The sequence below is a fragment of the Thunnus maccoyii genome, chromosome 12 (genome assembly GCF_910596095.1).
Source record: "Thunnus maccoyii chromosome 12, fThuMac1.1, whole genome shotgun sequence".
In the NCBI taxonomy this organism is placed as follows: domain Eukaryota; kingdom Metazoa; phylum Chordata; class Actinopteri; order Scombriformes; family Scombridae; genus Thunnus; species Thunnus maccoyii.
The window spans coordinates 13,375,769-13,402,948 of NC_056544.1; the positions used below are offsets into that span (position 1 = coordinate 13,375,769).

A 27,180-nucleotide genomic window follows, 5' to 3' on the forward strand; every position below is an offset into this window, starting at 1 on the left:
CAGTACACATTGCAGCAATAAGTATAAAAAATGAGAAAAAACAAGCTAAGATCTCCAGTATTAAATTAATTTAGTCGAGAACATAGAAGTAAAAACAAAGCTAGCAAAAAGTACTGAGCGTTGTTTTACAGCTGAGGATGAATCATGCCTTTAATGGGGTCTCTGAAAGTATTTGAAGACAAAAATTCTGAGTTTCAGCATCTGTTGTTAACTACTCCATGAGGATGGAGCAGTATATCTGAGAGCAGACTCAATATTAAACAAATAATAATAATATTTAAGTGATGTTACAGGGCTTTTTCAGTGTTGTCATATGATGACAATGATGATAATTTTGCATGTGTCATCACATATTTACGTATGCTCCCTTCTATTTTCCCACTCCGCCTTCACACACATCCGTTGTGTTGACTAATGTCAGTTCAGTGTTGCTAGTGTAAAAAAACAAAAAAAGAAACAGTCTCCTGTCAGTGGGCGTTTTGAATGAGTCCCAGCCGGACTGAGAACCCCGGTGTGTACAAGCATTACAACCACGTATTTCTCTTTTTCAAGGCAGCTGCAGCCAATCAAACCCTGGAATTTCTTCGCGTCATGAATTGTGTTTTTCAGTGGGTGGGAAGGAGGAGATTTGAACTTTGATTCCTTTCTGCTGCAGACGAGAGCAAAGCAGCAGCAAGTAGCAACAGCTGAGCGAACAGCAGTGAACAGTCACTGCGGAGAAAGTGTTCAGCTGTCTGTCAACTTTAACGCTCAGGACTTGTTGTATCTCCACTCAACCACGTTTCAGGACACACCATGTCCTTCATTCTTATGAAAAAGAAGAGATTCAAATTCAAAGTTGACTTCGTCTTGGAGGAACTGTCATCGGTTCCCTTCGTCAACGGAGTTTTATTCTGCAAAGTCAGGCTCGTAGATGGAGGTTTTGCCGTTGAGTCTTCTCGGTAAGAAGTTTTGCTATTTATAGAAGCAGCAGTTCACTGGTTGTTCAAACAAGCTAAAGTTAAATTAAAATGAAACTGGTTTTGAACAATTTTCCCTCTTCAGTTTCTTGAAGAAACACCTGTTAAGTATCTGTTGTCTCTTGTGTAATACATGCTTAACGCTTGCTAACTATAACTTTATACCACAGTAGCTAGCTACAAGCTAACTAACGTTAAACGTTACCGTTAACAGTTAACGTGAGTAAGGTTCGAGTTATATTAACTCACCTATTCAACTGTTTGAAGACTTTCTGCTGTGCACAAGGAGACACGTACTAACCCAGGAGGCTGTGCTTTAATGTGGTTTTTAAAGCTAGTGAAACTAACTTGCTCAATAAAATAGTTTTGTGTTTTTAGATGGAAATATTTCTTTTTGTTAACCGGTAACGTTAACGTTACAACAGTTGATCAGATCAGTTGCTAAGCAGCACGTACTGTACGTTAACTTAGATTTGGCTGGAGTTAATCGTTTTTATCATTCAACAGTTTTGTATTATTATTATTATTATTATTATTATTATTATTATTATTATTAATATTATTATTTGGAGATTGTTTAATAGAAAAGACACTTTGATGGTGATCGTCTCGGGTTATCTCTCTCTTTCATTTTTGTGTGGTTACGTTGTATTTACAGTAACGTTATTTATGTAGCGTCATGTATTTGTCTTGTTTAATAACAACTTCGACAAACAAAACAGAATTTCCTTCCATTGCAAAGGAGCACAACAGGTTAATCCCCCCGGGTCAATGATTATAACTGCTTGCAGCACTTAAATGAGTCACTCTGGAAAAACGGACACAAGCGTCATGTCAACCGCTGGCCCTCATTAACGTTACTCACTGCCATGGTAACTGTCTGCCCCTAAAAACTATCATGTAAACACTGTATTCTTAAATTTACCCTGCTCCAACCACAGTCTTCTTCTTTACCTCATATACAAACATATTGACAGTCTTGTTCATGATGTATGGAGTGAATGAAAATGAAAAAAATCCTGAAAATATATGAATGTTATTTTCAGGAATAATGCATTAATGATATTAAAAATGGATATGTCAAGTAAAATATTAAACATTTCCATCCCTACCAACCCTACACCTCCTTATTGCTGCTGCCAGTGATCAACAGTTCATTTTCTTAATATAGCCCAAAATCACAGGACTGTCTTCAAACAGTTCCATATGCCAAGTACCGTGTCCTATCACATAAGTTATAGGTCAAAATCACAAATTCATCATTCTCATAATGTCAGAGATTGGATTGAATTGCTCACATTTAGGATCTGACAACAGATGAGTGAATACATGAATACATAACCTAATATAACTTTGTAGGATATAGCTCAAAGCCTAAAAGAACATCATAAGCTCATTTTACAGACTAAATTAAAGAATAGAAGTTGTTATATTCCTCTACATATTTGATTTAAATTTGAAATATGCCAAAGTTCAGCTTTCATTAGTCTTGATGGTTTGGGACACAACTTCCCCACATACTCTGTGGTTACAAGTCCAGGCGTAGATCTAGCATATTTATGATTAAAATATGCTCTTTCAGCATTCATTATGCCTGTGTGTTTCAGTTTTTGTATGAGGTAGTCAGGGTGCAAATTCTACCAGCCACTCAATAGATTACCATTGTTTTTCAGCTGGTGAGTGAAGCAAACCTACCAGCCACTTGCATATTTTACCGGCATGTGGCTGGTGCTAATTTTATGCCCTGGACGTGTGTTTTCAAGTGTGCTTTTTCTCCCAGGGAGCCAGTCCAAGCCAACTGTGTGCACTGGAAGAAGAGATTCTCCTTCGTGTGCAAGATGAGTGCCAATGCCGGGACAGGTGTACTGGATCCTTGTGTTTGCCGGGTGTCTGTGCGCAAGGTACATGACTTTCTGTTTTGTTGACACTACAGAAATGACTCCAAGCCCTTGAGTGAAACTTGCATGTACGAAGAAAATGTTTATGTACGTAAGATCAAAAGTACTGTTAATTTGTAACCACAGCGCAGCAGCCAAGTCACGTGTAGACAATGTCATACTGCTAGAAGTTTCAGAATTTTTAAATGAAAGTAGTGTGTTAAATAGTGATAAAACAGGGAAATGCAAACTCACTTTTTTTGTGTCATTTTAGGAATTGAAAGGCGGAAAAACTTTTGCAAAGGTAATACTTCTCTTTTTTCTCTTCTGTAGACTGGAGTGTTGTAAACATAGAGGCTTACGCACACAGGATCCATTAGAACAGTCTTATCACAAAATTTATATGATACCAGGGAAGTCAAGTGGCCGCAGAGGACTTTTCTGTTATGCAAGTCTGTTTACCAAGAATGTTTTTATTTCCAGTTTCCGGCTTTGGTTACTAATTGAAAAACTCATAAATCAGAACTCTCGCTATGTTAATCAGTAACTATAATGATGAGTAAAAGAATTAGGTTATATGATTTCTCAAGTATTGAAAGTCTTATCTTGGACACATGTAGTGTGTTTCCTTAAACCTGATGCTGGGTTGGATTTCTTTAAGTGCAGATTGTGTCTTATATTGTCATAGGATGACATTTTATTTACAAACAGTAAAAGCAGATGTTTCACCATTTAAACTCACAAATGACTCACACTGGTTGATCTCTTACAATCCTGTGCAGCTGGGTTTTGCTGACTTAAACCTGTCTGAGTTTGCTGGGTCTGGCAGCACCACAAGGAGGTGCCTCCTAGAGGGATATGACACCAAGAACACCAGACAGGACAACTCAATTCTCAAGGTATGGTGGTAAAAATGCCTCAAGAGTCCATACCACACTGGCAATGTCTGAATATAGTCCAGTTATTATTTATTCTTAGCATAGCATAGATAAGCTTATAACCTATTCTTGCAAAATGGTCACTAGTTTTTGAGTTCACCAGCACAAGTAGACACTCTTCTATAAATTTCGATGTATTGTATGGATGGAAAAGTTGACTTCCCTGATAGTTGACTCAAGACATGTCTCAGCCTGTAATCTACAGTATAAACTGTCTGAGCCACGGGAATAATTCAAAATATGTAGATTCTTCCTCAGGCACAGACCTACAATCATGGTTCTCAAAATCTTATTGTAAACTTTAGTTAACAGCAACCCTGTGATACCACATTACACAGGCCTTTTTCTGCTTAACAGCACCAGTTGTTTGTCAGCCTAAAACTGACATTAATATACTTCTGTCTCTGTTACAGGTTGTCATCACCACACAACTTATGTCTGGAGACCCCTGTTTTAAAACGTAAGTGCTTATCTTGACCTTATGCATCTGTAGATTCTTATTACTCATCCTTAAAATATGAATATGAATCCAGTGTGGAACTTGTAAAAAAAAAAGGAAGTGTTGACTCGACTGTTATGTTTAACTTTATTCGACAAGAAAATGTTAAAGTCGTGGTTACAAAGGAAGTACATTCTTCACAAAAGTCAGCATCTAGCAAGCCATAACCACAGAGGACTGTTTTCGTCACATCCTGTCTTTCACCTATTTCAAACGCTCTGATGTTACCGACACCCCCCACGAGTTTAAAGTGTAATTTTGCTGCTGAGATCTTACCGCACTCTTATCTAACAGTTAAGATCTCCTCACCCAGGCATTAATCTGCCCAACCTCAGTCGTGAGCAACAGCAGATATCTGATCAGCTCAACCCAGAGATTGTTTAGTCAGGAAAGAGTTTTGTGTAGACCAGTTTATCAGGACATGATAAGTCCACTCCGCCATGTGCAAACAGTCACATTTCTTCACCTAACAAAAGTCTTTCTCCATATTCTGTCGTTTTCCAACTCCCTCTTAGTGTAATGTTGTTCACATGTTGCTGCCTAGGACATGTCTAGAGTGTGAACTCAAGGATAGTCTAGTCATTCATACCACACAGTGTTACTCATTGTGTGTGAAGCTCAGTGGAAAGATGATGTTCTTTTTTTTTTTTTTCACTGTCTGTCTGTCACTCTTTGTCTGCTTCCCCGCCTGCATTTCTGTGTTTAAGTACTTCAGTAGAAAAGGAGTTTCCTGTGTTAATGTCCCCTGACCTGAATACTGCTAAAACTAATTGACATTCTGAATAAACGATTTACTTACTCACCAACAACTAATGCATACAAATGAATTTATGAATTTGAAAAAAAGGGCTTTATTAGGGCTTTATTGTTTTACTTGCTGATGTGTTTAAATACCTGCAGTTTATCCATCACACTTTAAAGTATGTTTACATGTAAATTGTAAGTAAAATAATATTTCTAATGGTCAAATTTGCATGAATCTTTTTTTATAATGAGTCTCTTGAGGAGCAAAGGTAAGAATCAGCTTGAACTTGATGACATGCTTCATCTCAAACAAAAGTGAAAGCCATCCTAGTACAACAGCAGATTTAGTCACACCAACTTTTTGACTAAGAAACAGAACAATATGATAATTGCAATATGCAACATATGCCATGTATTCAGCAGTGAAGGTATAGTAGTTACTACACAGGTCAATTAAACTCAATTTGCATACAAAATGAATGGAATTTAGTGTATGAGCACTTGAACAAACCAACACAGAGCATATCTCTACATACTAGCCAGCTTAACTACCAAACTCAGGGTGCAAAATGCACTTTTTTGTCCACCAGCCAAATGGCTAGTGAATGTTCAAATTTTACCAGTCACTTGGCTGGTGAGTGAAGCAAATCTACCAGCTAATTGCATATTTTACCAGCATTTGGCTGGTGGCTGCTGCTAATTTTGTGCCCTGTTTCAAACATATCTGAATAAGGTTTTTACATAATATAAAATACAACATCTAAGAATTCTTTGGTTGTTTTTTGTTCATAGAAATATTTGACAGTCCCAGGGTTATATCATGTATTGCTGTCTGTCTCCATTTATTTTTGCATCTTACCTCTAGAAGACTCCAAAGTCCGAAAAGTTCAATCCCACACGTAGGAGCTTTAATGTGTTTATTATGTTCATATTTTGTTTGTGTATAAACAAACTCACCGTCGATAAAGTAATTGAAGGAGCTCTTCTCCAAAAATGTGACACTTCAGGCACCACCCTGCTTTCAAGTAAATGCAATGCTTCCTGTTTTCTCTGTAGTCCCCCATCTACAGCCATGACTCTGGGAATCCCACAGGCTGAAGCAGAGTGTCTCCTTGAGGAGAGGAAGGGAGGGGATAAGCACATATCCCATTCAATCACTGGTATGTACAAACAGACTCTGAGGCTCAAACGATTTTAATTCTTCAGTTCTTGAGAAAAGCAAACATTTGGTGGTAGACAGTATTTTTCAACAAGGTTTTACAAAGAACCATCCATCATAAAGAAGCATGTTTATTCAATAACAAGTAACAATTTCAAAATCCTAAGAATAAAAAGCATCATTAAAAAACTAAAAGTGAATTTTCTATGGTGTTACATCAAAGAACCATCAATGCCTCTAAGTAGTAGCTTTAGTTATGAGTACATTTTGTTCTTGTAAATGTTCATAAAAACTTTTAATGTTTTGCAGATTGTTTTGCTGAGTTGGTTACACTTTTTTTTTCATTTAGCAACTCCAGGAAATTCGGTATCAGTCCCAGAGGATCTGGTAGCATACAGTCACTCCAGAACACCCAGCTATGCAAGTCAGTTGTCAAAAATCTCAGGTATCAAACACAGAGACACATTTAATCCCTTTGAACCACACCAGTTACACAAATCAGAAATATAACTATTAATATATATTTTTGTCCTCATGTCCTGCAGGTTACAGCTCGAATCACTCCAGTTTAACAGATCTGAGCCATCGGAGGAGCGAATCAGGAGGTTCTGCCTCCACAGGCATTGGCAGCATCCTGGAGCCCAGTGAGCAGCAGGTAGAGAGAGGAGAGAAGGAAAGCAGGTCCACTCCCCCAGTCTCTGCAACCTTCCAACATGCACCTGAACAGCCCTCTACACCTGCCAAGTTACCAAGGTAATACACATAGTCACCTGGGTAAACTAGTAGTAGTTTTAGCCCTGTCTGCCTCTTCTCAAACTATTAATCTCTCCTTTATCTCTCCTTTAATGAGAAATTTGAAATATTTAATAAAAAATAACACTTTTGATCCACCGTGTGCCTGAGTGACAAAGGTTGAAATGAAAACAGTACATAACATAACAGATGAGTAACGTGCATGTGCACGTTACTCGTCTGTTATGGATAAGCTGTGGGTGTTGCAGCTAAACTCTATGAGAAGTACAACAGGAACTAAAGCAAATGGTTTGGGATCATCAGTTTGTATAAACTTGCAACATGTATGTAATATTAAATAATTAGACTATTAATTGGTAATTCTTTATTTGTTTGTCTCTTTATTTGAAACATTGCAATAAAGCTTAAAGCAAATAAAGACAGTGAACTCTTTTTCACATCTTTTCTATGCTGTTTTTAACCATTGGAAAGTCTATAAAGACCTTGTTATAAATAAACCTACGACTCAGACTGAGATGTTTCACTGATTTACAACTCTGATTATGTTATCATGTGTCTTATCCTTTGAAGCATATTTTTTTAATATTCCACTTCATTTCTGTTTCTTTATTAGACATCCAGTTAAGCAGAACTCAATGGAGAATCAGTTGAAGAGGGTAGACGCCACCAGGGTGGATGCTGACGACATAATAGAGAAAATCCTGCAGAGCCAAGATTTCAGCCGTGACTTCTTGGACTCCAGTGCAGAGGGTGTGTACACCTAATCCGTAACTTAGTGGACTTATGAGGGTTGGTTTGGAAAGTTGCCTACCATCCCGCTGATGGGATCAAGTTACATTGAGGTGTTGCAATACAACTAAGCAATGTCTCAATGCACTCCCTTCAAATGATATGTTAAATGTTTATAAGGGCAAATCATAAATTAGACGTCAACATCTTGTACCAGACATGAATCTAATCTAAATGTTTCATTCAGAGGTGAGGCCGATATCATTTCTATGACTAACACAAAGACAGTGACGGATAAACTCAGCACACAGTGCTCACCGCCACAAATCCCTACCCTTAATCTAAAAGACGTAATGTAGACGACTGTTGTTTATTGTGTTTTGAAATGGAAACTCTCTTGCATCATTGAGACTGATGTTGTATACATGTGTGGTAGGGCACCCTTATATATCAACTACCTCCGCAGATGCTCACCCGCTTCTCTGTAAAGTCCTCCAATCAATTATCATTTATTATTAGAGTGAGCCATTTTCAAAGTCTGACTGTGCACATTGATTGACAGTTTACATATTTCTAATGTGTCTATTTCCACAGAGGAGGGCCTGAGCTTGTTTGTAGGTCCTGGTGGGAGTACAGCCTTGGGGAGCCAGCACACAAGGTGGGTGTGATTACGTAACTGTGTACTGTGAGTGCCACACACCAGGCATTTACTGCAAATATATATTCATTACAAATATGCTTAATTGGGATTCTAATAAGGAGTCTTTGTATTAACCCAATGACTTGTCATCATGTTGTTTATTTGTACTGCATAAAAATCATGTTAAGATAAACATCAAAATATGCACCACAGCCGGATCAGATAACCACCATCATTTCCTGCCATATAACACATTGTGGTATTCTCTTTCAGGGTTGCAGCTGGAGCCTTTGAGCAGGTGGTGATCAAGCGCTAGGCTTTGGGAAGCATGTGCCTGTCATAAAGGGTGCCGTATTACATTGATGCAGAGGACACAAGACAGAGCAGCGGAGCAGAGGCGGCATCAGAAAACTGCTCCCCTCCTCACTCTGGGAGATTTCATTCCTCTTATGCAATCCCACTGCATATTACCTACAGCATCTGTAGACCAGGAGAGCCCTCTAGTGTTCAAGAAGTGGACTTAAAGGCCGCATTGTCGGAACATTTTGGTGACTGAAATTATACTGACATTTCTGTTTGTCATGTGTTCTAAGAAAACTGTAAGACAAGGGATTGGTGCTGTAAATCGACCATATTCCTCTGTTCACCCCTCCCTGTAGTATTTGTGTGGATGTGTGTCTTATGTTTTTTGTTATTTAAAAAAGTATGTGAAAGTCTTCAACATGTTTTTTTTCTGGTACAGTTGCATTTTGTTTAACTGTTTTACTGGTACCAGAAGTGTAAGTGGGTGGTGATAAAGGATGTAAAAGTGTTTCTCTTAAACTGACTGAGCATAGAAGAGAAGAAGTCACAAGTTGTCTGTCCTCTTCAAAACTGCTAATTAATATGAATGTCACTCAAGACTCTGTGAGCAGGATGTTATGTAAGGGGAAAATCTCAGACCGCCACAAATAAGTGGTTGGAGGGGGGACTGTGTCTGTCCCCTGCAGTCCCATGTATTTACTTAGAAGAACAGAAACTTGTCACTGTGGAACTGCAGGTTCCGTCCTCTTAGCTACTATCACAAGTCCGCCTTCACTGATAATCACCTCCTCACCTGGTTGTGAGGGAGGTTGACTTTATTGAAAATATAACACTAACACCATTAAGTTTTTATATTTGGTTCCTTTGGTATGATATCTAGTTGTGTGACTGTGTGTGCATGTATGACTGTTGTCTGTTGAGTGAGAGTAATGAATTTATTTTTAACAAGACTTTGCCAATGTGCAAAACTCAGTAAAATGTATATTTGATGCCATTTGTGAAGTCATATCCATAGAATGTAAACTTAGGTTAATGTGTTGACAAAATACATTTTATACCCACTTGGAAGCTGTTATTTAGTGCAAGTCAACAGTGTAAAGGCTATAGTGTTTTTAAGATTCCTGTGTTGTCTTTAAAATGTTGAAAGTTTATCTTGTATTTAAGGCCAAATCTGTAAATTAAAAAAATGTGCACTCTGTATAACTCCTGATAACTTTTTGTGGTGTGTTTCACTAGTTCTTTTGTAAAAGGTGTGAGGAAGATAATTCTACACAGAATTAAATAACAGGAAATTTGAAAGACAAAGTGGCAATAAAACTATTTTTATCTTTTATGTCAGGATCAAATCATTAAAAAATGGCAACTGAAAGAGGAAATTGGACATTGAACTGATAAATTGATATTGCGGAATGGTAATTTAGGCACCCCACGGAGAGTTTTAAAACAGCATTTCCGGTTTAAGCAGAAGCAATATTTCAAATAAGCGTCAGCTGAGTACATTGCCATGAGAAACAAAAAAAAATAACGTAAATGTGTGCGTTTTTAAATGCATCAAAATGTAACTGTAGGATAATTACACGTTATCTGTAAACATGCCTCAGATATTCTGTCCGTGCAGTCAGATACAATTAATAACACTTACATATGCTTTTATTTTGAAAAAGAAACGTTGCCGTATCTACTGCGCCACTGACGTTACACTTCCGGTTCCACCTCGCAACAGCACTTTAGCTACAACGACGGCGGGAAGTTGTTATCATCAATTTAACCACAAATCAGCAACAACTTAACGGACGAAATTGTTAACGATCGACAGCTGACTATCTAAGACTGATGGACCTGTAAACGGAAACACGCTAACTGTTCACTGAGCTCAGCGACGTTGGATCCAGCTATCATGGCTAACGTCGGGAACCAGCTACCAACACAGGCCGTTAGCAAGCCTGCAGCAGGGAAACATGGAAATGTACTGCCCCTGTGGGGCAACGAAAAGACTATGAACCTCAACCCAATGATTCTCACCAATGTGCTGTCCTCGCCGTATTTCAAAGTTCAGCTTTATGAACTAAAGACCTACCACGAAGTTGTGGACGAAATCTATTTCAAGGTAACGTTAGCAAATGCTAATCCGCATGCTAGTTAGATAACCACTGCTCAGTCAACCTAGCGGTAGCTACTGTGTTAGCAACGTGCTGCGGCCGTCGAATAACAAGACAAAGTGTACTGTTTATTTAAGTGTAATATAACAGCGCACATTTCTTTACAGTGCAGTGTTATTAATAAAATGTGAACCAGTCAGCTTGTAAAGTAAGCTAACCTTAAAGCTGTAATGTTTAATGACCAGTCTTGGGAGTTTTCTCTGTTTCCAAGCTTTAATAGGAGCCATGTTGGGGACATGCATTCATTGCTGCTGCCGTTTACACTACAGCTGTTGTCGCGCCCGCAGACTATTCTTGAGTCTCTAATCACTGCGCAGCGTTAATTAGTCACTATTATTTATTAGATTTTCTACATCACATCTCTCTTAACACCTTCCTTCTTTTGAGTAACAAAGATGCATTTGGGAAAATAAATTTAGACAATGTAAAATAAAGCAAATACCAAACTAATAAACTCTTCTGTAACAGGCTATGAAACAGAACTGAACAATAATAGACTCTTTTCATTGTAAACATTTTAAACTGTGTCAGTGCTAACGGAGTGACTTCTTTTTCTTATTCAAAACAATAACATTAACCTAAACTGAAGTTTCAGGGCAGACTGTCAGTTGCCCATGTAGATGCTGAGGATTATTCTGCCTCATTAGCAATCTATGCACAAACTTCAAAGTCTTTCAAGAGAGATGGCTGTTTAAACACTCTGCCTCTTGATGTGGTGACAGCAAGTGGTGTCTGTGGTGTCCTTTTGTCTTATTGTTGATGTCCGCCGTCCATTTCTGCCTTGTTTATCACGTCTGTTTCCTCTCCCTCCTCAAGCTCAGAGGAAGTGGCGGGGTCAGTAGACACAGGTGCTAAACGAGTTAGGATCTTGAGGTGTTGCATTTGTGCAGAACAGTGGCAGTTGTAGTCCATCATTTCTGGATGTCAAGTTTGACAGCAACAGAGTCACCTGGCTTGAGCAGAGGAAACAGGCAGCTGGAGTGACGTCTATCGCAGTGGTGTTTTTAGGAAGCCTTGGCTCTGGAGTCTGCTGCTTTCACCAGGGTAATGTCTGACCACTGCAGAATAAGCTTTCCTTCAAGTGGGGGAATGGGAGTCTGTATCTGACGGCGTAGTATCAATTGGGCTGAACTATAACCTGTTGCCTGGTTGGGTGTAGCTCTGTAGCTGAGAAGGGCAAGTGAGGGATCCTTCTGTTTTTAAAAAGTGTTGCATTGCACCATTTGACTGGGGGAAATGTGGGCTCGTTATATGGTGAAAGTCGTAAGCCTTTACAAAGTGCTGAAACTGACGCCTTCAGAATTGTGATATATCATGTGACCATGATAGTGGGGCAGCCCTATCTTGCAAAGATGGTGCTGAGGCAAGACGTCATTGTGCTTGTCCTATCTGGTAAGAAGGCGAGCTCAATATAACTGGAGAAGTAATCGATTACCACAAGGTAATTTCTTTAGTCCACTTCATAGATATCAGCAGCCAGAGTCTATCTGGCAAAGGAGTCGTCACCAGCAGCTCTCTGTTTTGAGCAGGTTTTGTCAGTTGGCAATGTTTGCAGTGTTTGATCCACTTTTGCAGTGCTTTGCCAATGCCTGGCCACCAGACGCTCTGTTTGGCTCTCTTGCAACACTTCATTATGTCCATGTGACCATCGTGCAATCGTTCCACTATCTCTGACCTCAGGCGTTTGGGAATGACGATTCTGTCACCGTAGAGAAGCAAGTTAAGGCATATTATGAGAGAATCTTTCACTGTATAGTACATCTTAATACTGTCTAGCACTTTGGATGCATAATTTGGCCAGGCCTTACTCTCAAAATGCATCACTATCTGTAGCTCCGGGTCGTCCTTTGTGTGCTTTTTAACCTCATCCAGACGTGAACTTGACATCGGTCATGCTGCCTGTGTGGCTTTCTCCAGGGCCAGCATGTCGTCTGACAGTTCAATTTTCTCCAGATGTAGCGCTGCAGAAGGGAGTCTTGAGAGTGTGTCAGCCACTACAAGCAGTTTGCCAGGGACATACTCAGCTTTTGCATTGAATTTCATCATTCTCAGGAGTAGTCGTTGACAACGAAGCAGCACTGCATCAGTGTCCTTAACTTTTCACATGCCCACACCACAGACAAACTCTCCTTTTCAATCTGTGCATATTTTGTTTCGGTATCTGTCAGAGTGCGAGATCAGTAGACAGCCGGCCGTAGTTGTCCATTGTGGTCCTGAAGGAGAAAACACCTCCCAACCCATAGCTTACATTTACGATTATTGGTTTGCTGACATCATAAAGTGGTGTGATACCAGCCACAGCATATTGGAGTCCTGCACACTGCCGTTCTTGTGCCTGCTCACACTGCCTGCAGACTACTTTTGAGTCTCTAATCATTGAGCAGCGTTAACTAGTCCCTATTATTCACTAGATTCATTACATTAGAAAAGCAAATAAGGTGGAATTAGTTATAATCATAGAGCATGTTAACGTAAAGTTTGGTGTACTCTGAAATAGCTGTAGTGTCATTCATGTGTTAGTTTAAAATGCTTACATTAGATCACATTTTTAAGAACACTTAGGACAGTTCAGCCTTCTTATGGATACAAATAAACTTGTGTTATTATCTGCTCTGGACAGCGTGAAGCCTCTTATGTAAGTTATCAGGGAGATGGACAGGATCTCTCTGAGTATAATGGCAGCTTAGATCGGGTCTTTGCAGACAGGTGTGTGTATATAAACTTTTTTTAACATTGTTCTCTCATTGCATGCAGGTGACTCATGTTGAGCCTTGGGAAAAGGGAAGCAGAAAGACCGCAGGCCAGACTGGAATGTGCGGAGGGGTAAGTGAGAAGTACGTGCTTTTTGTATTCCCCATCTTTTCCCCCCTCTCCATCTCCCTTAACAGTCTGTGGAAAACACTGGATATGACTTACAAGCAGGGCTTGACTTTTTATACTTCAGAGTCTTTGTGCCATTATGAATAGGATAGCTGTGAATAATATGCAATGATTTGCTCAATAAATATATTTTCATCCTTGCTAGGTACGTGGAGTTGGGACTGGTGGAATCGTGTCAACGGCTTTCTGTCTTCTATACAAACTGTTTACTCTCAAGCTGACTCGCAAACAGCTGATGGGTCTGATCACTCACACAGACTCTCCCTACATCAGAGCACTTGGCTTCATGTACATACGGTATGATTCAGTGTGTGGAATTGTCAAAAATATTGCGAGTGCATTGCTGATAAAGATATGACAATTTGATTGTTGAATTACATGCCTGTTTCAGAAAAATGTTTTGTTCTTAAAGCAGCAAATATATAATATGAATGATAGTTCTCCATAAAATCAGTGATTTGATATCGTCTGTGTGTGATGCTCATATTGTGGTCTCCGTCTTGTTTTGGTTCAGATACACTCAGCCTCCAGCAGATTTAATAGAATGGTATGACGGCTTCCTGGATGATGAGGAGGTATGTCACTCCGGGTAATAATTTAATGTTTCTTTCTCTCCATTAAATACACAGTCACACAACACACACTAAAAGCTGTCTGTCCCCCCTCCCTCCCTCCCTCACCCTGTGATGCTCATGGCTGATTTTTCACCTTTGCCTTCATTTGGCTTAATTGTCCCCCGGTTTTGTCCTCTAAACCCGAGTAGCTAGGTTACTAACTTGCTCACTTGCTGTGCTGCTGATTTTTATCAGGGTAAGTACCATATATGACGCTGAGTTAATCTTTTAGTCAAATGTTATATTAAGGCATGCCCTCTGTTTTTGACAAGATTTTAACAGGACTTGTTGCACAAAACTAAATTTGCTATAAATGGCAATTGGAGCATCCACACAGATACCTACACACACACATAAATATTGCATTCATCTATTGCTATTACAATATAATTTGATTCCAGGTGTGCAACCAGGCCTCCTTTTGATGTTCTGTTTCATTATATTTGAATTGATCATATATAATCGTACCCAACTGGTTAATTCCCCTGTTTTTTTCTTTAGATGCCCATTGTGCAGCAGGTGAATTGGATATTGTATCTCAGCACTGTTGGTTTGCGTGTGTGAGTGCAAAGCGGCTGTTCTCTACACTCTAAAGTTGACAACTATTCAACTGGTGTGCACTTACCTACCAGCTCCAATCTGTGTTTACACTGTGGGCGATTTTTATCCTCATATGGTCTCTTAAGAGTTCATTACGCTGAAAGGAGAGTGAAGAGGAAGCCAAGGCTTCTCTCTCTTTGTCCCTTTAGCGTAATGAGGATTTCTCTCAGTGTTCTCAGATACTCCTCTCCCTTCCCTTCAACTCTGGTCTGTAAAGGGCGGATGCAATATTTTTTCTTAAAGAAGCTCTTTTAAACTGATGATGTGCAGGAAAGAGGAAAGGATCTTACAAATATAATAACCCTTGTTTCATTATAAAAGCTCACTTTGTAAATACAGACGCCATGAACTGCTAGACAGTTTAGATGAGGAAAACATTTTGTGATATTTATACTTTTGTTTCCTCTATTTTGAATTAAAAGTAAAGCCAGGCACATTTGATTGATATGAGAGATTAAGCTAGATGAACAGAGGTGAAGGTTCAGTACTTGGTCATCACAAATTGCTTTTTGATTTGAGGCAAGATTGAAAAAGCAACCAGATTTATCCGTGTCTTGCCTGTGTGTGCTAATTGAGTTTCTGTGGCTCTTTCCCACTGTTTGATTCCAGGAGCTCGACGTGAAAGCTGGAGGTGGATGTGTGATGACCATCGGAGAGATGCTGCGCTCCTTCTTGACCAAACTGGAGTGGTTCTCCACATTGTTCCCCCGTATCCCAGTGCCTGTGCAGAAGATTATTGACCAGCAGATGAAGGCTAGGCCTCGGAAGGTCGCTCAGAAGGAAACGCAGGAAGAAGAGGCTGAATACACAGAGACTGCAAAGCAAGGGGAACGCCGCCGCTCCAGGTAACGCATTAAATAATTTAAACTTTTTTTGTGTGTTAACTTTTTCCTTAGACAAGCTTCCCTGGCCCCATCGATGTCTTTGCTTGAACAAATAAAAAAATTCAGTTCACTTTTCTGAGACACATGTATTATTTATACATAAAATTGTCTGTTTCCAGCTCTGCTCACGAAAGTTATTATTGGCTTTAAAACCTATACACACCCATGCTGCACCCACACAGGTTTGGTTAGTTGTTCTGCATGTTAACACCTTTTCTTAGAACTCTACATTATGAGCAAAGGCCAGTTAAAACTTTAAATAAGATATGATTTGATTTGAGTGTCAGTAGTCAGTTGTTTGGTTTGGTTTTATTGTCCAAGTTGTTAAAACTAATGGTACTGTTCTTGCCAGGACCCCCAGACGGACACCGAGCCCCAGACGGTCTCCTAAACGGTCAAGGAGCAGGAGCCACCATCGTGAGCGAGAACGCCACGGCCCCAGCTTCGACCGTGAGCTGGAGAGGGAGCGCGACCGGCAGAGGAAGGAGAGGGAGGGCAGGGACCGAGATAGGGACAGAGGGGACAGAGGAGACAGGGAGAGGCGACGATCCCGAAGCACAGACAGAAACCAAGACAGACGAGAACGTAGAAGAAGTCGCAGCAGCAGCCGGGACCGAAGGAACGAACGTAGAGACAAGGAGAGGGACGGAGGGGATGACAGGAGCAAGAGGAAGGACAGAGATCACCACAAAGATCGAGGGACTGAGAGGGAGCGGTCCAGGGATAAAAAGAACAGGGGAGAGACTGACGACAGGAGGCATAAAGACGACAGGGAGAGGCACAGAGAAGAGAGGAAGGCGAAAAGGTCGAGCCGGAGTCGAAGCAGGGAGAGGAGACACAAAAGCGGGGTAGAGGAGAAGAGCAGGAAACGAGAGCGCAGCCACAGCAGAGAGAGGGACAGGGATAGAGACGGAGAGCAGCGTTCTCACAAACGTAGTCGTAGCAAAGACAGGAGCCATCATCAGCGAGAGTCCAGTAATGACCATAGTAAACATAGTGAACGCAGAAGGAGTCAGAGCACTGAGTAAACGTCACCTTGGAGCAATATTACTTCTACTCCTGTGTTTTTTCTTCCTTTTTTTTTCTACCCAGTTGTCTAGTCTGTCGTTTGTGCTACAGAGAAGGAACGTTAGCACATCGGACATCTGGAATTGTTGTCTTTGGCCGATGTAATGTTGCTTTACGTTTATGTTTTCCTGCCTTTTTCACTCCCCAGTAAATCATTGTTAGTCTTCACTTGAAATTCGAAAAGTGGAAAAAAAATGGCATTTTAATTTTCTATGGTTCATTTCTTTTGCCCCCGAAAGATGTGGGTTTGTATATAATGTTTCGGAGGCTGTCTACACATAAGTGGTCTGAGTTGCATTCATTGCTGGGTTGGGCGCAGTCAAGCGTAGCTCAACACTGATTCGTTTTCATAACATTTTTGTAATCTACAGAGAAGAACTGTTATGTTCAGGCTGTTCAAAAGCCAATACAAACCTTTTTTAAAATTTGACTAATCTTACAGTTTTACATTTTTAAGCTATATTCTGATTAGACACGCTCTAAGGGTCAGAATTTAACGGTTGACGTTCAAATTTGAGCACAGCTGCGATTTATGGCTCAAACCGGCACAAAGCAATTCTGTCCACAACCGTGTGTAGACAGCCTGAGAATGTTTTAATCCCCTAAAGGGCAGTCTGCAAAGGGTAATTTTTACTACACACACTGAGCCCTGCTTGTGCTGTGTTTGGGTTATTGCTCTGTTGCATTTTGTTTTCTAATAAAAACACTTTTACGAACAATGCGCTTTGTTCTTGATTTGAGAGAAATGTGCCATGCAAGTGTCATACAACTATAGAAAAAGAAAAATAGCAATTTCATGGAAACACAAAGGCTGAATGCAAACAATATTTTTGACACTTTTATTAGAATGTAGTCTGAAAATATTTTTCTTATTAAATATACATTTAGAAATGACAGTAAATACTCTGGACATGTAAAACACTTCCTGATATATTACCTTTTTAGGATGACTAATATATAATTTACAAAAGTGAATAAAACATAAAAAGCAGGAGGAACAAAGCCCTAGGTACAAAATATATCACCTCAACCAACAATAGACAAAACATGTATCTCAATCAAGGGTACAATCACAGCCTGACCTGTCAACCTTCTAAATCACATTAGGGTTTTGTAAAGTACACGAATACCCTTTAATTGTTATGTGTGGCTAGATTAAGTCAGCAGTTGCAGTTTAGGATAAACTAATAGAAATGCAAATGTCAGAGCTACCCACACAAACCCTCATACTCTATCAGATCTAAAACTATTGTGCTTTATGAGTAATAAGGAAAAGATTTGGCAAAGGTTGACAGAAAGATCATCACATTCTAGTCGGGAGTGTTGTGTAGACGTCTCACTCAGTCTACATGAGTGTTTTTTTCTACTGGGGGAGACCCTGTCCAGTTTGCACACACACAGGTTCGGACTCCGGTCCTCTAATGGCCGCATTCCTGGCCGACACAGAGAAACAGTAAGTGGAGTTGGGGCTCAGGTCAGTGAGAATGATGCTTTCCCCGAACACCATTAGCTCCTGTGGCTCATGGGAGCTTCCCTGCGGCCTGATAATCAGGCTGTAATGGGATGCGGTGTCTACTTGAGACCACTCAACAAAAATAACTGTTGACATCGCCTGTGTGACGTCCAGCACGGGAGCTGAGAGGCCTCCTGTTGGGAGAAAAACAAGCCACAGTTGTGAAAATGGTCATGGAGGATTTTTTTATGTCTCATACAGATTGAGAAAAACATCTAATAAATGAAATAATGAGGAAAGAATGTGAAGATTGCATGAAAGCAAATACAAAGCATCGCTTCCAATTAGCTGTGAAACAGTGAGTCATTAAAAGCCCTCAGTACTCTCACTTTTCAAAAATCACTGCAACAATTAGTGCTGCTTTTTTTGTTTAATGATTTCATGTATGAATACTTTACTCAGCTTAAATCACCCACAAGTGCTTCAGAGCTTTGTGCAGATATAAAATATAAAGGCTTCAATATTATACAACTCACCATTATCTGGCATTTTTTCACTGAGATCTCTTCTCCTTCGTCCTTGTGTAATCACTAAAGAGAAAGCTTTATCAGTTATTTTGTAAAAAAACAAACAAACATGTCTTTTAATTTAGATATTCATACAGGGTCACAGCATCGTCTCCATGCATTCCTACCATTTGTGATACTTTTTGCTTCACTTTCTCCAGCTGCGTTGCTGGCTGTGATCACCAGGTTTGTGGTAGTGATGTTGGACAGAGAGCAGGACAGCCCTGCAGTGCTGCACAGCTGTGCCTCAGGCGAAACACGGTTGTCGTACACAGTGTAGGTGGTGGCAAACACTGAGGCGTTCCACGAAACTGTGGCGAAGGACCTGTTACCGCTGTACACCACACCTGATGGTGGACAAGGAGCTGGATGAAGAGAAATGAGAGTGTTGTGGTTACTTAAAGCATCTCTAACTTAAAATTTCTCTATGACATTATATATTTATGACATAAGCAACAAAAAAATATTGTAGTGTCAAAGTGAGACATAATTGTAGTCATACTTGATCTTATATTTTGCATTTCTTATTTTTATTATATGCATCTGGTTTTAGTGAGTTGCCCTGCATGCTTTTTTATATGAGAACACCGGTGAGTGATTGGATGACACACACCCTTTCACTCAGGATTGGCGGTCTGGACTGAGTTCCTTGACTTTTGGCTGAGTGTGAGAGGTGAACGGAGGTGGACAAGCAAGGGAAGAAAAGTGAAACTTGGAGACATGGGGAGCGACGGATGTGAGAGGGTTCGCTCCACAGAAAATAGGTTGCAGTTGGTCGTGGGAACCTGAGGACCGAGACTACTCGTCGAAGCAGCGTGGATACACCGGATGAAAGGTACAGCTGGGACGAGGAAGCAGACAGACCACAGCGGGACGAGCCAGGCGTCGCCGACGGAGACTTGGTTCAACGCGCACTATTATGATAAGTAACAGAATGTGAAACAGGCTACTCTGAGGGCGTGTGTGTGCTAGTGGTAGTCATATGTCACTTGATTGAGGATATTTATTTTCCTCCTCCTACAGCGGCTTCGTATACAAGGTCCCGGAAGAGGCGGCGTGGCTGGAGCAGAGGAGCCAACCACTGCAGGACTTCCTTTCTCCTTGTGTCACAGAGAACTTGAGTATCCCCCTTCCCTTACCTATTTATTGGCCCTCACCATTGGAACAGACATTTTAAGGACTTTTTTTTATTCCATTTTAAATATTCTTGGTTTCCACAAGCTTCTTTTAACATAACTCATTTTTCGCCCTGTTTTAAATACTTGTGAATAAAATTCCTGAACTGTCACGATGCATGCGTTGTATTTTTTAACAGTGGAAATTCATGCTGGATTTTTAAAAGAACCTAACAATTGTGTGACAGTAGTGTAAAATGTAAAACCATGTTTGAACAGTAGCTTGAATCCAAAGTGTAATCTACCTGTTGTTTTATTAAGAGGCACTGATGGATCACTGGTGCCAGCAGCATTCCTGCTCTCCACTGTAGCAACATAGGACGAACCGCAGGGGAGGGGAATCTCAAAGTACGTCCTGTTTGTCCAGTAGGAAGAGAGATCGAACTGGGCCTGGCTGTCTCCCAGAAGACTTCCCGTTAACTTCAGTATGTACTCGGTGTCCCTGCAGGTGATCTGCGTCCAGCTGAAATGCATTACCTGGATCTCCGTCTGCATCGGCATCAGCTGTACCTGTATGGCATCTGGAGGACAAGGAGCTGAGGGAGAGACGGGAAGTTCAGACACAAGCCAAAGCCACAAATTTCAATCTTTGCATGCGTCACCTATAGGCTACCTGCTCCGCTCTGCAATGGGTCACTGAAGGAGCTGTTGCATGTCCCATCTGAGGCCTGGACGGAGAAATTGTAGACTGTTCCACAATCAAGACCCTCGATAATGCAGGTGGGATTAGTGCTGTGACAGTACAGCATGTCTCCGTTCTCTGCTTGAGCACAGCCATAGTAGTCTACAGCATTATCTCTGCGCATCCATGAGAGCAGTGCAGACTGATTGTTACAGTGGAACGTAACCGAGACACCATCTGGCTGGCAGGGACCTGGACAGAAAGAAAAACTCTTCATAACTCCTCATCAAAGTGCTGAATCCAGTATTTTTTTAGTCATGCTGTGTCTCTTGGACATTAAATCACTTGTGTGTATAAAGCACATAAGGGACAAATACCTGTGTTGAGTGTTGCATTTTGACTGGCCTTGCTGGAGCAGTTCTCATGGCTCGCAGTCACAAATACTGTATACTGCTGGTCACAGTGGATCTCTGACAGGCTGCAGTTACTGGAGGTGGTGTTACAAGTATGCACGTGTCCATCTGCACCCATCGCAACAACGTGGTAGGTTTCAGCAACTGGAGAGCTGGTCCAGGACACTAGGGCGCTGTGGTCCTCACAGGAGGCGTTGACCATCACATCTCTGGGTGGACAGGGCTCTGCAAAGAGCAAGAAAAGTCAGCAATAGTCAGCTTGGAATCAATTACAAAGGTTTTCTGATGAGATTTTAAAATACTTTATCATCTATACTAGTGGTTAACATTATTGGGATTTATCAAGATAAATTTGTGAAGTTGTGAGATGATTTATGCTACAGGAAAGAGGAAAAAACAAAGGTCTTCTTCATGAATTTACATTCTTTTTTCCTTTTTTTTGGCGTTTTCTCTGAACTTTGCATTTTTCTTGGGAAATGTTGGGTTTTTTTCCTCTTTTGGCCTCTTAACTATTAATTATATGAAACAAGCCGATAAGGCGAAATCACTCTTGGATCTCTATGAGTAGAAATGCTTACAACTGCAAGGGGTTGCAAACATGGCTCCATTTAACACAAGTGAGATGTTAGTGGTATGTAGAAATTTTACAGATACTGAATTCTATGGAAAGTTAGATGTTTATGAACACATACTGTGTATTGATAGATTACACTCTTGTTTTTTCAGTCACCCTGTTGTAAAAATAACCAATCTACTCTATACAGTCTTCTTAATCAATATTTTAAAAAAATGTTTTATAGTGCTCTGCACAAAACAAATGAAATTAACTATGTACCCATGCTAATTCTGTAAGGTGGACTCCTCAAACTGCTGCACTGGTCTGATGATGCAGCAACAATGATGGTGTAATGGAGGTCACATCGTGCTCCGTGCAGGGAGCAGCTGGTGCCAGTGTTATTGCAGGACAGGTAGGTGTGGTCACTAGCTTCAGCTGTGGCAGTGTACACTGTGTTTCCCTCTCTGCCCTCCATGAGATCCCAGACAACGAGGATGGAGGAGTTGTGGCACTGAGGGAAGGCTGTGATACCAGAGAGGGAGCAGGGGGCTGCAGGAAGAGACAGATTTCAGTACTTGACACTGCAGCATGTATGGTTTTTATGTTTTACTCAAGAGTGGAATATTTATTTTGAATGAAAAATAGCAGAGAAGTATTTCTTTCACAAAGACAGAAATGTGTTACCTGTCTGCAGTTCGATGGTGGCACTAGGCTGACTCTCACACTCGCTGTTTTTAGCAACAACACTGAAGTTATAGAGTACACCGCATGCCAGGCCTTCCACCTCGCAGGTAGTGTTTGTGGAAGTGGTGCAGTTGGCTGTGTAGTCCTCTCCACCTACTGCTGACACAGTGTAGCTGTCCGCCCCTGGGGCGGCATCCCACGATATCCAGGCTGAGTTGGTCACACAGTCAAGGTTGCCTCTAATTCCCTGCGGCTGGCAGGGAGCTGGAAAGAAGACATGAATATTAAGTTGGTGACTGGCTGGATGGATGGATGGATGGATGGATGGATTTTTACAGTTTTCATACCTGCCATGATGCTGTGGGTTTGGCTGTGCTGGCTGCGGCAGTCTCCTCTGACAGACGTGACTTCAACAGTGAACGTATTTCCACAGGTCAGATTGCTGATAGAGCATGCCGTGTTTGTGGTGTTACATGACTCGCTGCTTCCTCCGTTTTCTGGAGTTACTGAAACCAAAAAGTACTCCGCTTCTCTGGTGGCATCCCAAGAAATTGTCACATCATTTGACAAGCAGTTGACCTGGGAACTCAGGTTCTGAGGTGGGCAGGCGGCTGGGAGTAAGGAAAGTAATTTGATTACTCAGCTTCAAATTTCAAGTTGAAATGTTTGGTATTTCCATCATATGAGTATAACTTACCTGAGCTGAACACCAGAGCCTGGCTGGGGATACTTGAGCAGTTGTCATCCATCGCGACTACTTGAACAGAGTAGCGGCTGCCACATGTGAGGTTGTCAAGATTACAGGTGAGGTCAGAGGTCTGGCAGCTGGCGTTGCTATGACTACTGTAGGCTGTCACTGAGTACTGTACAGCACCCAGACTGGCAGACCAGGACACAACAGCAGTGTTGTTGGCACAGTCCATCACCGCTGAGACGTTAGTGGGAACACATGGCACTGCAGATAAACAAGAAGGTAGGAACGGGTACATGAGTAAAAACATCATTGAGTGGGTGAATTCAAGTAAAGCAATTGTTCAAGTGACTATGGGCTGCTGAAAATTACAGTTTAGAATAGCTTCATGGGTAGTAAAGGAATAGTTCATCCCAAAAATAAGTCAGATACTCAATTTTGTGCCTTTAAATCTCAGTCATCTTACTTCAAGTTAAATTATCTGTGAATTTATCTTGTACTGTACTAATGTATATTGACATATTGTAAAATATAGAGCAATATATTACAAATTGCTGTGGATTTGAATACATGAAAAATATACAGTATTTAGCAAATACATCATCATTATTGTTCAATAATATAATACAAAAATATAATGGACATAAATAATTGTTTTTGGCCATGGTAAATACACTGAAAATATATAGTAATATTTTACACTATGTATTAAATACGGCAATAATTGATATTCTCTGCAATATATATATTTGGGATATATAAATAATAAATCTGAACATTTCAATGAAACATTATCATCTATAAACAGTCAAGTTTCTGCCAAAAGTTATGGAGTATAGAAATCTTCTTGAAAAGTCATAATAAAGGGTCTGAAAGAAACTTCTTTTCACATAATTGGTCCCCTGGAAAGTATGACATTCTTTTTTTTTTTTTTTTTTTTTTTAAAAAAAAAGCTGTTTTATTCACTCTTAAAAGCCGTCCCTGTTCCATTTCTTTTGAGGTTTTCATACAGTGTCCTCCAGCCATTTTTAACAGAAAGAAATCATCTGAATAATATGAACAGGAATGAAAAACAGGAGAAATAAAAAATTATATCACATAGTTCTTGAGTTAGTAACTAATCTGCTGTTTTAGGAAGTGCCCACATGTTTTAGCACATTTATGATTAGATTGTGTTTTATGAAACTTTGTTATGTTATGTTATTAACAATGACATATGGCATATATATTCCCTTCTGACAACCATTTATCCCTCACCTGACTGCAGACTGGTAGTTAGACTGGAGGTGACGTTACACTGCTGGTTAGAAGCTGTGACGGACACAGAGAAATTGTGCCCACAGTTCAGACCAGGAACGCTGCATTTATTAGAGTCGGACATGCACACGTTTGAGATGCCAGAGTCAGTCTGCATGGTGGCCGTGTAGTAGTCTGTCCCATTACTGGGCTGCCAGGTTACCATGACGATGCTAGAGAGGCAGTCCTGCATGGTAGAAACTCCTGCAGGCGGGCACGGCCCTAATGGGAAAAGACATACAAGTTAATTTAGTTTCAGCTTACTTCTACTGTTATATTTCAGTTATTTCTTCATCTGTTTGCATCTACATATGAGCCAAACTCATATCTGACTCTTTGACATGAATACTGTGCATGTCAGAGGTGTGTAACCTACATGTCTGTATGGAAGCAGGTGCACTGGGGTGGCCTGGACAGTGCTGGTTATGAGGTGTGACTGTGAGGCTGTAGTTTTGTCCACAGATGAACTCAGAGAAGTACGCTGTGGTGACATTAGTGGTGAGCCCAATTGATCCGTACCCTCCCTCAGCGGAGACCATGTACAAGTTTGTCCCATTACTTGCATCCCAGCTCAGGGAAACGATTTTCATATCGCAGTTCACAGAGGTAACCAAATTCCGGGGCACACAGGGATCTGAAATAAAAACAAAGATAATGGATATACTGTATCAGAAATCTTCATCCACAACAGATAATTTCAGTGATTCTGGAAATCCAAGCACTTGTAAGTTTATTCTTACAGCACTTTCCGTGACAAAATGTAATTACCCATATGGATGACAGAGCTGTTGCTGGGCAGACTGGTGCAGTTGTCAACTTTTGCTCTCACTACAACAGTGTACTCCTCCCCGCAGTGCAGGTCCTCCCAGGTGCAGGAGGTGGTGTTAGTGAGACACTGGTGGGTGTGTCCATCAAGTCCAGTAGCTACGGCAACATATGTTTCAGCGCCATCACTGGGCCCCCAGCTAACAGATCCCATGTTGAACTCACACTGCACGTAGGTGGTCACATCGCGGGGGACACATGGAGCTGAGGATGGAGAGTGGATGTGATACACATGCAGAGAAAAACAACACTCTTTAATGTTCGCGTGGATTGTGGTGTAAGATGTGAGATCGTACTAGTTTTGAGGAAGGCAGGGCTGCTGGGGATGCTGTCACACTCGCTGCCTTGTCCTTGTACAGTCACACTGTAGTTCTGTCCGCACGGCAGAGCAGCTGACAGAAGCATCTGGGTCGTATTGTAGCTCTCAACATATCCGAGGCTTCCTGTGGCTGTAATTAGGTAATTCACTACACCACTTGCCCGGTGCCAGGAGATTTGGACCTCCTCGCTGTGACAGAACGCCTGAGCAGACACAATGACAGGCTGGCAAGGCTCTGAGAGGAGCAAAAGAAAAGAAAAACAGGAAAAAGGAGATAGAAACCATAAAGATGATTGTCAGAGAGGAATAGGGCAAGTGGTACAATACAGTAGAAGCACTTAGACTCTTTACTTCAGTAGAATTTCTACAAGAGCTGAACTTATTAGTCCATTAAACAATTAGTAGATTGATAAAAAAAAAAAAAATCTGCAATTATTTTGATCATTTTATCATTTCTGTTCTGTAGCTGCCAAAATATATTTAGAGGAGTAAAAGATACATATTTCTTAAATGAAAATATGGAAAATACCAGTATAAGAGAAATGTCACAAAGTTATACCTAAGTGTAAATGTAATTAGTTACTTTCTACCCCTGAATAAGACAAACAAAAAGGAACCTTTTAGCATCTGCGGTACCTGTCAGGATGAACACTGTGTGACTGGCCTTGCTACAGCAGCCTTCAGTGTGTGCTGCGACAGTAAAGTTGTACATCTCTCCGCAGGTGAGACCAGGGAACTGACAGGTAGAGCCTGTAGAGTTACACATCTGCACCTCCCCTCCTGATGCCTTGACAGCTCTTGCTTTGTAGAGTTCAACATCAGACCTCTCCTCCCAGGACAGGACAGCAGTGCGGGAGCCGCACTGCAGGTCAACAGCCACACGCTGTGGGGGACACGGACCTGAGGAAAAGATTTGTTGAAGAATAACAGTCAAACCTTGAAGAAATAAAACCCAAACTAACATGATGTGTGAGGATTTTGACAGACGACTGACGTGTGGTGAGGTTAGCATGCGTCGGTGCTGTGAGGCTGCACTGCTTGTTGCTGGCGGTGAGGCTGAGGTTGTAGGTTTCCCCACAATTTAAATCTGTCACATTACAGCTGTTCTGCTGAGTTGTACACAAGGTCTGAAGACTTCCACTGACAATGGCTGTCAGGGAAAAGTTTGCTGCACCATAAGTAGCGTTCCAGGACACCACAGCAGCACCCTCGGAGTTACAGTCGACCTCTACCTCTACCTCTGTCGGCAGGCACGGAGCTGGGGAAAGAGCATGAGTATGTTTAAGAACAGGCAGAAGTAAAACTTAGAAAAGTGTATTTAATATGTGCAAATCTATATATATTTAGTATGTCTGTACCTGATGTAAGAGAGATCACTGTGCTGTCAGAGCTGTTGTACCGCTGTCCCAGAGCTTTGACCCACACGTTGTACACTATGCCACACATCAGTCCTGAGACAACACAGCTGGTTTCTGTGTCTGTGCCACTACAGGAAGTTAAGTGGCCATTTTGGTTGTCAAAGTAGGCGACGTAACCCACAGCGAGGTCGCTCTGCTCCCAAGAAACAGTCGATGTAAGTTGTTCACACGCCACATTGGCCTGAATGTTGGTGGGTGGGCAGGGCTCTGAATGAAGGGAAAGCATACACATTTAAGTATACCCATACAGGCCTATATCAGTATAAAGTGAAATAGTTTAATTACACATTCCTTTCTGATCAGATGACTGACCTGTCATGACGTGGTAAGTTTCAGAGGTCACAGAGTTGTTGCAG

The 27,180-nt window shown here is 41.0% G+C and overlaps 3 protein-coding genes across 5 annotated transcripts; 2 read left to right on the forward strand and 1 right to left on the reverse strand.

Annotated features, from left to right (window-relative positions):
• Positions 1-356: 356 nt before the first annotated feature.
• Positions 357-9,799, forward strand: LOC121909099 (protein FAM102B-like). 2 transcript variants are annotated; one of them, XM_042429504.1, is made up of 11 exons: positions 357-941; positions 2,740-2,860; positions 3,111-3,140; positions 3,619-3,735; positions 4,188-4,234; positions 6,074-6,177; positions 6,526-6,600; positions 6,722-6,929; positions 7,543-7,679; positions 8,253-8,316; positions 8,572-9,799. In XM_042429504.1, the coding sequence occupies exons 1-11, from the start codon at positions 796-798 to the stop codon at positions 8,612-8,614; spliced, it is 1,092 nt and encodes a 363-aa protein (XP_042285438.1). In that variant the 5' UTR covers positions 357-795; the 3' UTR covers positions 8,615-9,799. The 2 variants fall into 2 exon arrangements, with proteins under 2 accessions (XP_042285438.1, XP_042285436.1); XM_042429502.1 differs by having other exon boundaries at positions 365-941; positions 6,526-6,621.
• A 487-nt stretch (positions 9,800-10,286) lies between these two features.
• prpf38b (pre-mRNA processing factor 38B) lies at positions 10,287-17,525 on the forward strand. 2 transcript variants are annotated; one of them, XM_042429688.1, is made up of 7 exons: positions 10,287-10,708; positions 13,515-13,583; positions 13,786-13,937; positions 14,155-14,215; positions 14,756-14,773; positions 15,464-15,699; positions 16,091-17,525. In XM_042429688.1, the coding sequence occupies exons 1-7, from the start codon at positions 10,499-10,501 to the stop codon at positions 16,764-16,766; spliced, it is 1,422 nt and encodes a 473-aa protein (XP_042285622.1). In that variant the 5' UTR covers positions 10,287-10,498; the 3' UTR covers positions 16,767-17,525. The 2 variants fall into 2 exon arrangements, with proteins under 2 accessions (XP_042285622.1, XP_042285623.1); XM_042429689.1 differs by lacking the exon at positions 14,756-14,773.
• Positions 17,526-17,668: 143 nt separating this feature from the next.
• LOC121908949 (fibronectin type III domain-containing protein 7-like) lies at positions 17,669-25,519 on the reverse strand. Its single transcript, XM_042429283.1, has 14 exons — positions 25,384-25,519; positions 25,031-25,291; positions 24,639-24,896; positions 24,224-24,484; positions 22,973-23,230; positions 22,623-22,886; positions 22,276-22,539; positions 21,871-22,140; positions 21,000-21,260; positions 20,614-20,874; positions 20,246-20,536; positions 18,954-19,190; positions 18,796-18,849; positions 17,669-18,453 (listed from the first exon to the last, which is right to left on the reverse strand). The coding sequence occupies exons 1-14, from the start codon at positions 25,490-25,492 to the stop codon at positions 18,170-18,172; spliced, it is 3,333 nt and encodes a 1,110-aa protein (XP_042285217.1). The 5' UTR covers positions 25,493-25,519; the 3' UTR covers positions 17,669-18,169.
• Positions 25,520-27,180: the final 1,661 nt, after the last annotated feature.

What these genes read in the sequence shown, in the direction of transcription:
- LOC121909099 (XM_042429502.1), top strand. Translation starts at nt 796, where the DNA reads ATGTCCTTCATTCTTATGAAAAAGAAGAGATTCAAATTCAAAGTTGAC. An exon ending in GCGGAAAAACTTTTGCAAAG is followed by an intron (nt 3,141 to 3,618) that starts GTAATACTTCTC and finishes AATCCTGTGCAG; the next exon opens with CTGGGTTTTGCTGACTTAAA. An exon ending in GGAGACCCCTGTTTTAAAAC is followed by an intron (nt 4,235 to 6,073) that starts GTAAGTGCTTAT and finishes TTTTCTCTGTAG; the next exon opens with TCCCCCATCTACAGCCATGA.
- prpf38b (XM_042429688.1), top strand. Translation starts at nt 10,499, where the DNA reads ATGGCTAACGTCGGGAACCAGCTACCAACACAGGCCGTTAGCAAGCCT. An exon ending in TGGACGAAATCTATTTCAAG is followed by an intron (nt 10,709 to 13,514) that starts GTAACGTTAGCA and finishes CATTGCATGCAG; the next exon opens with GTGACTCATGTTGAGCCTTG. An exon ending in GGGGAACGCCGCCGCTCCAG is followed by an intron (nt 15,700 to 16,090) that starts GTAACGCATTAA and finishes TGTTCTTGCCAG; the next exon opens with GACCCCCAGACGGACACCGA.
- LOC121908949 (XM_042429283.1), bottom strand. Translation starts at nt 25,492, where the DNA reads ATGCTTCTGTCAGCTGCTCTGCCGTGCGGACAGAACTACAGTGTGACT. An exon ending in AACCCACAGCATCATGGCAG is followed by an intron (nt 22,540 to 22,622) that starts GTATGAAAACTG and finishes TCTTCTTTCCAG; the next exon opens with CTCCCTGCCAGCCGCAGGGA. An exon ending in CCCATTGCAGAGCGGAGCAG is followed by an intron (nt 20,537 to 20,613) that starts GTAGCCTATAGG and finishes TCTCTCCCTCAG; the next exon opens with CTCCTTGTCCTCCAGATGCC.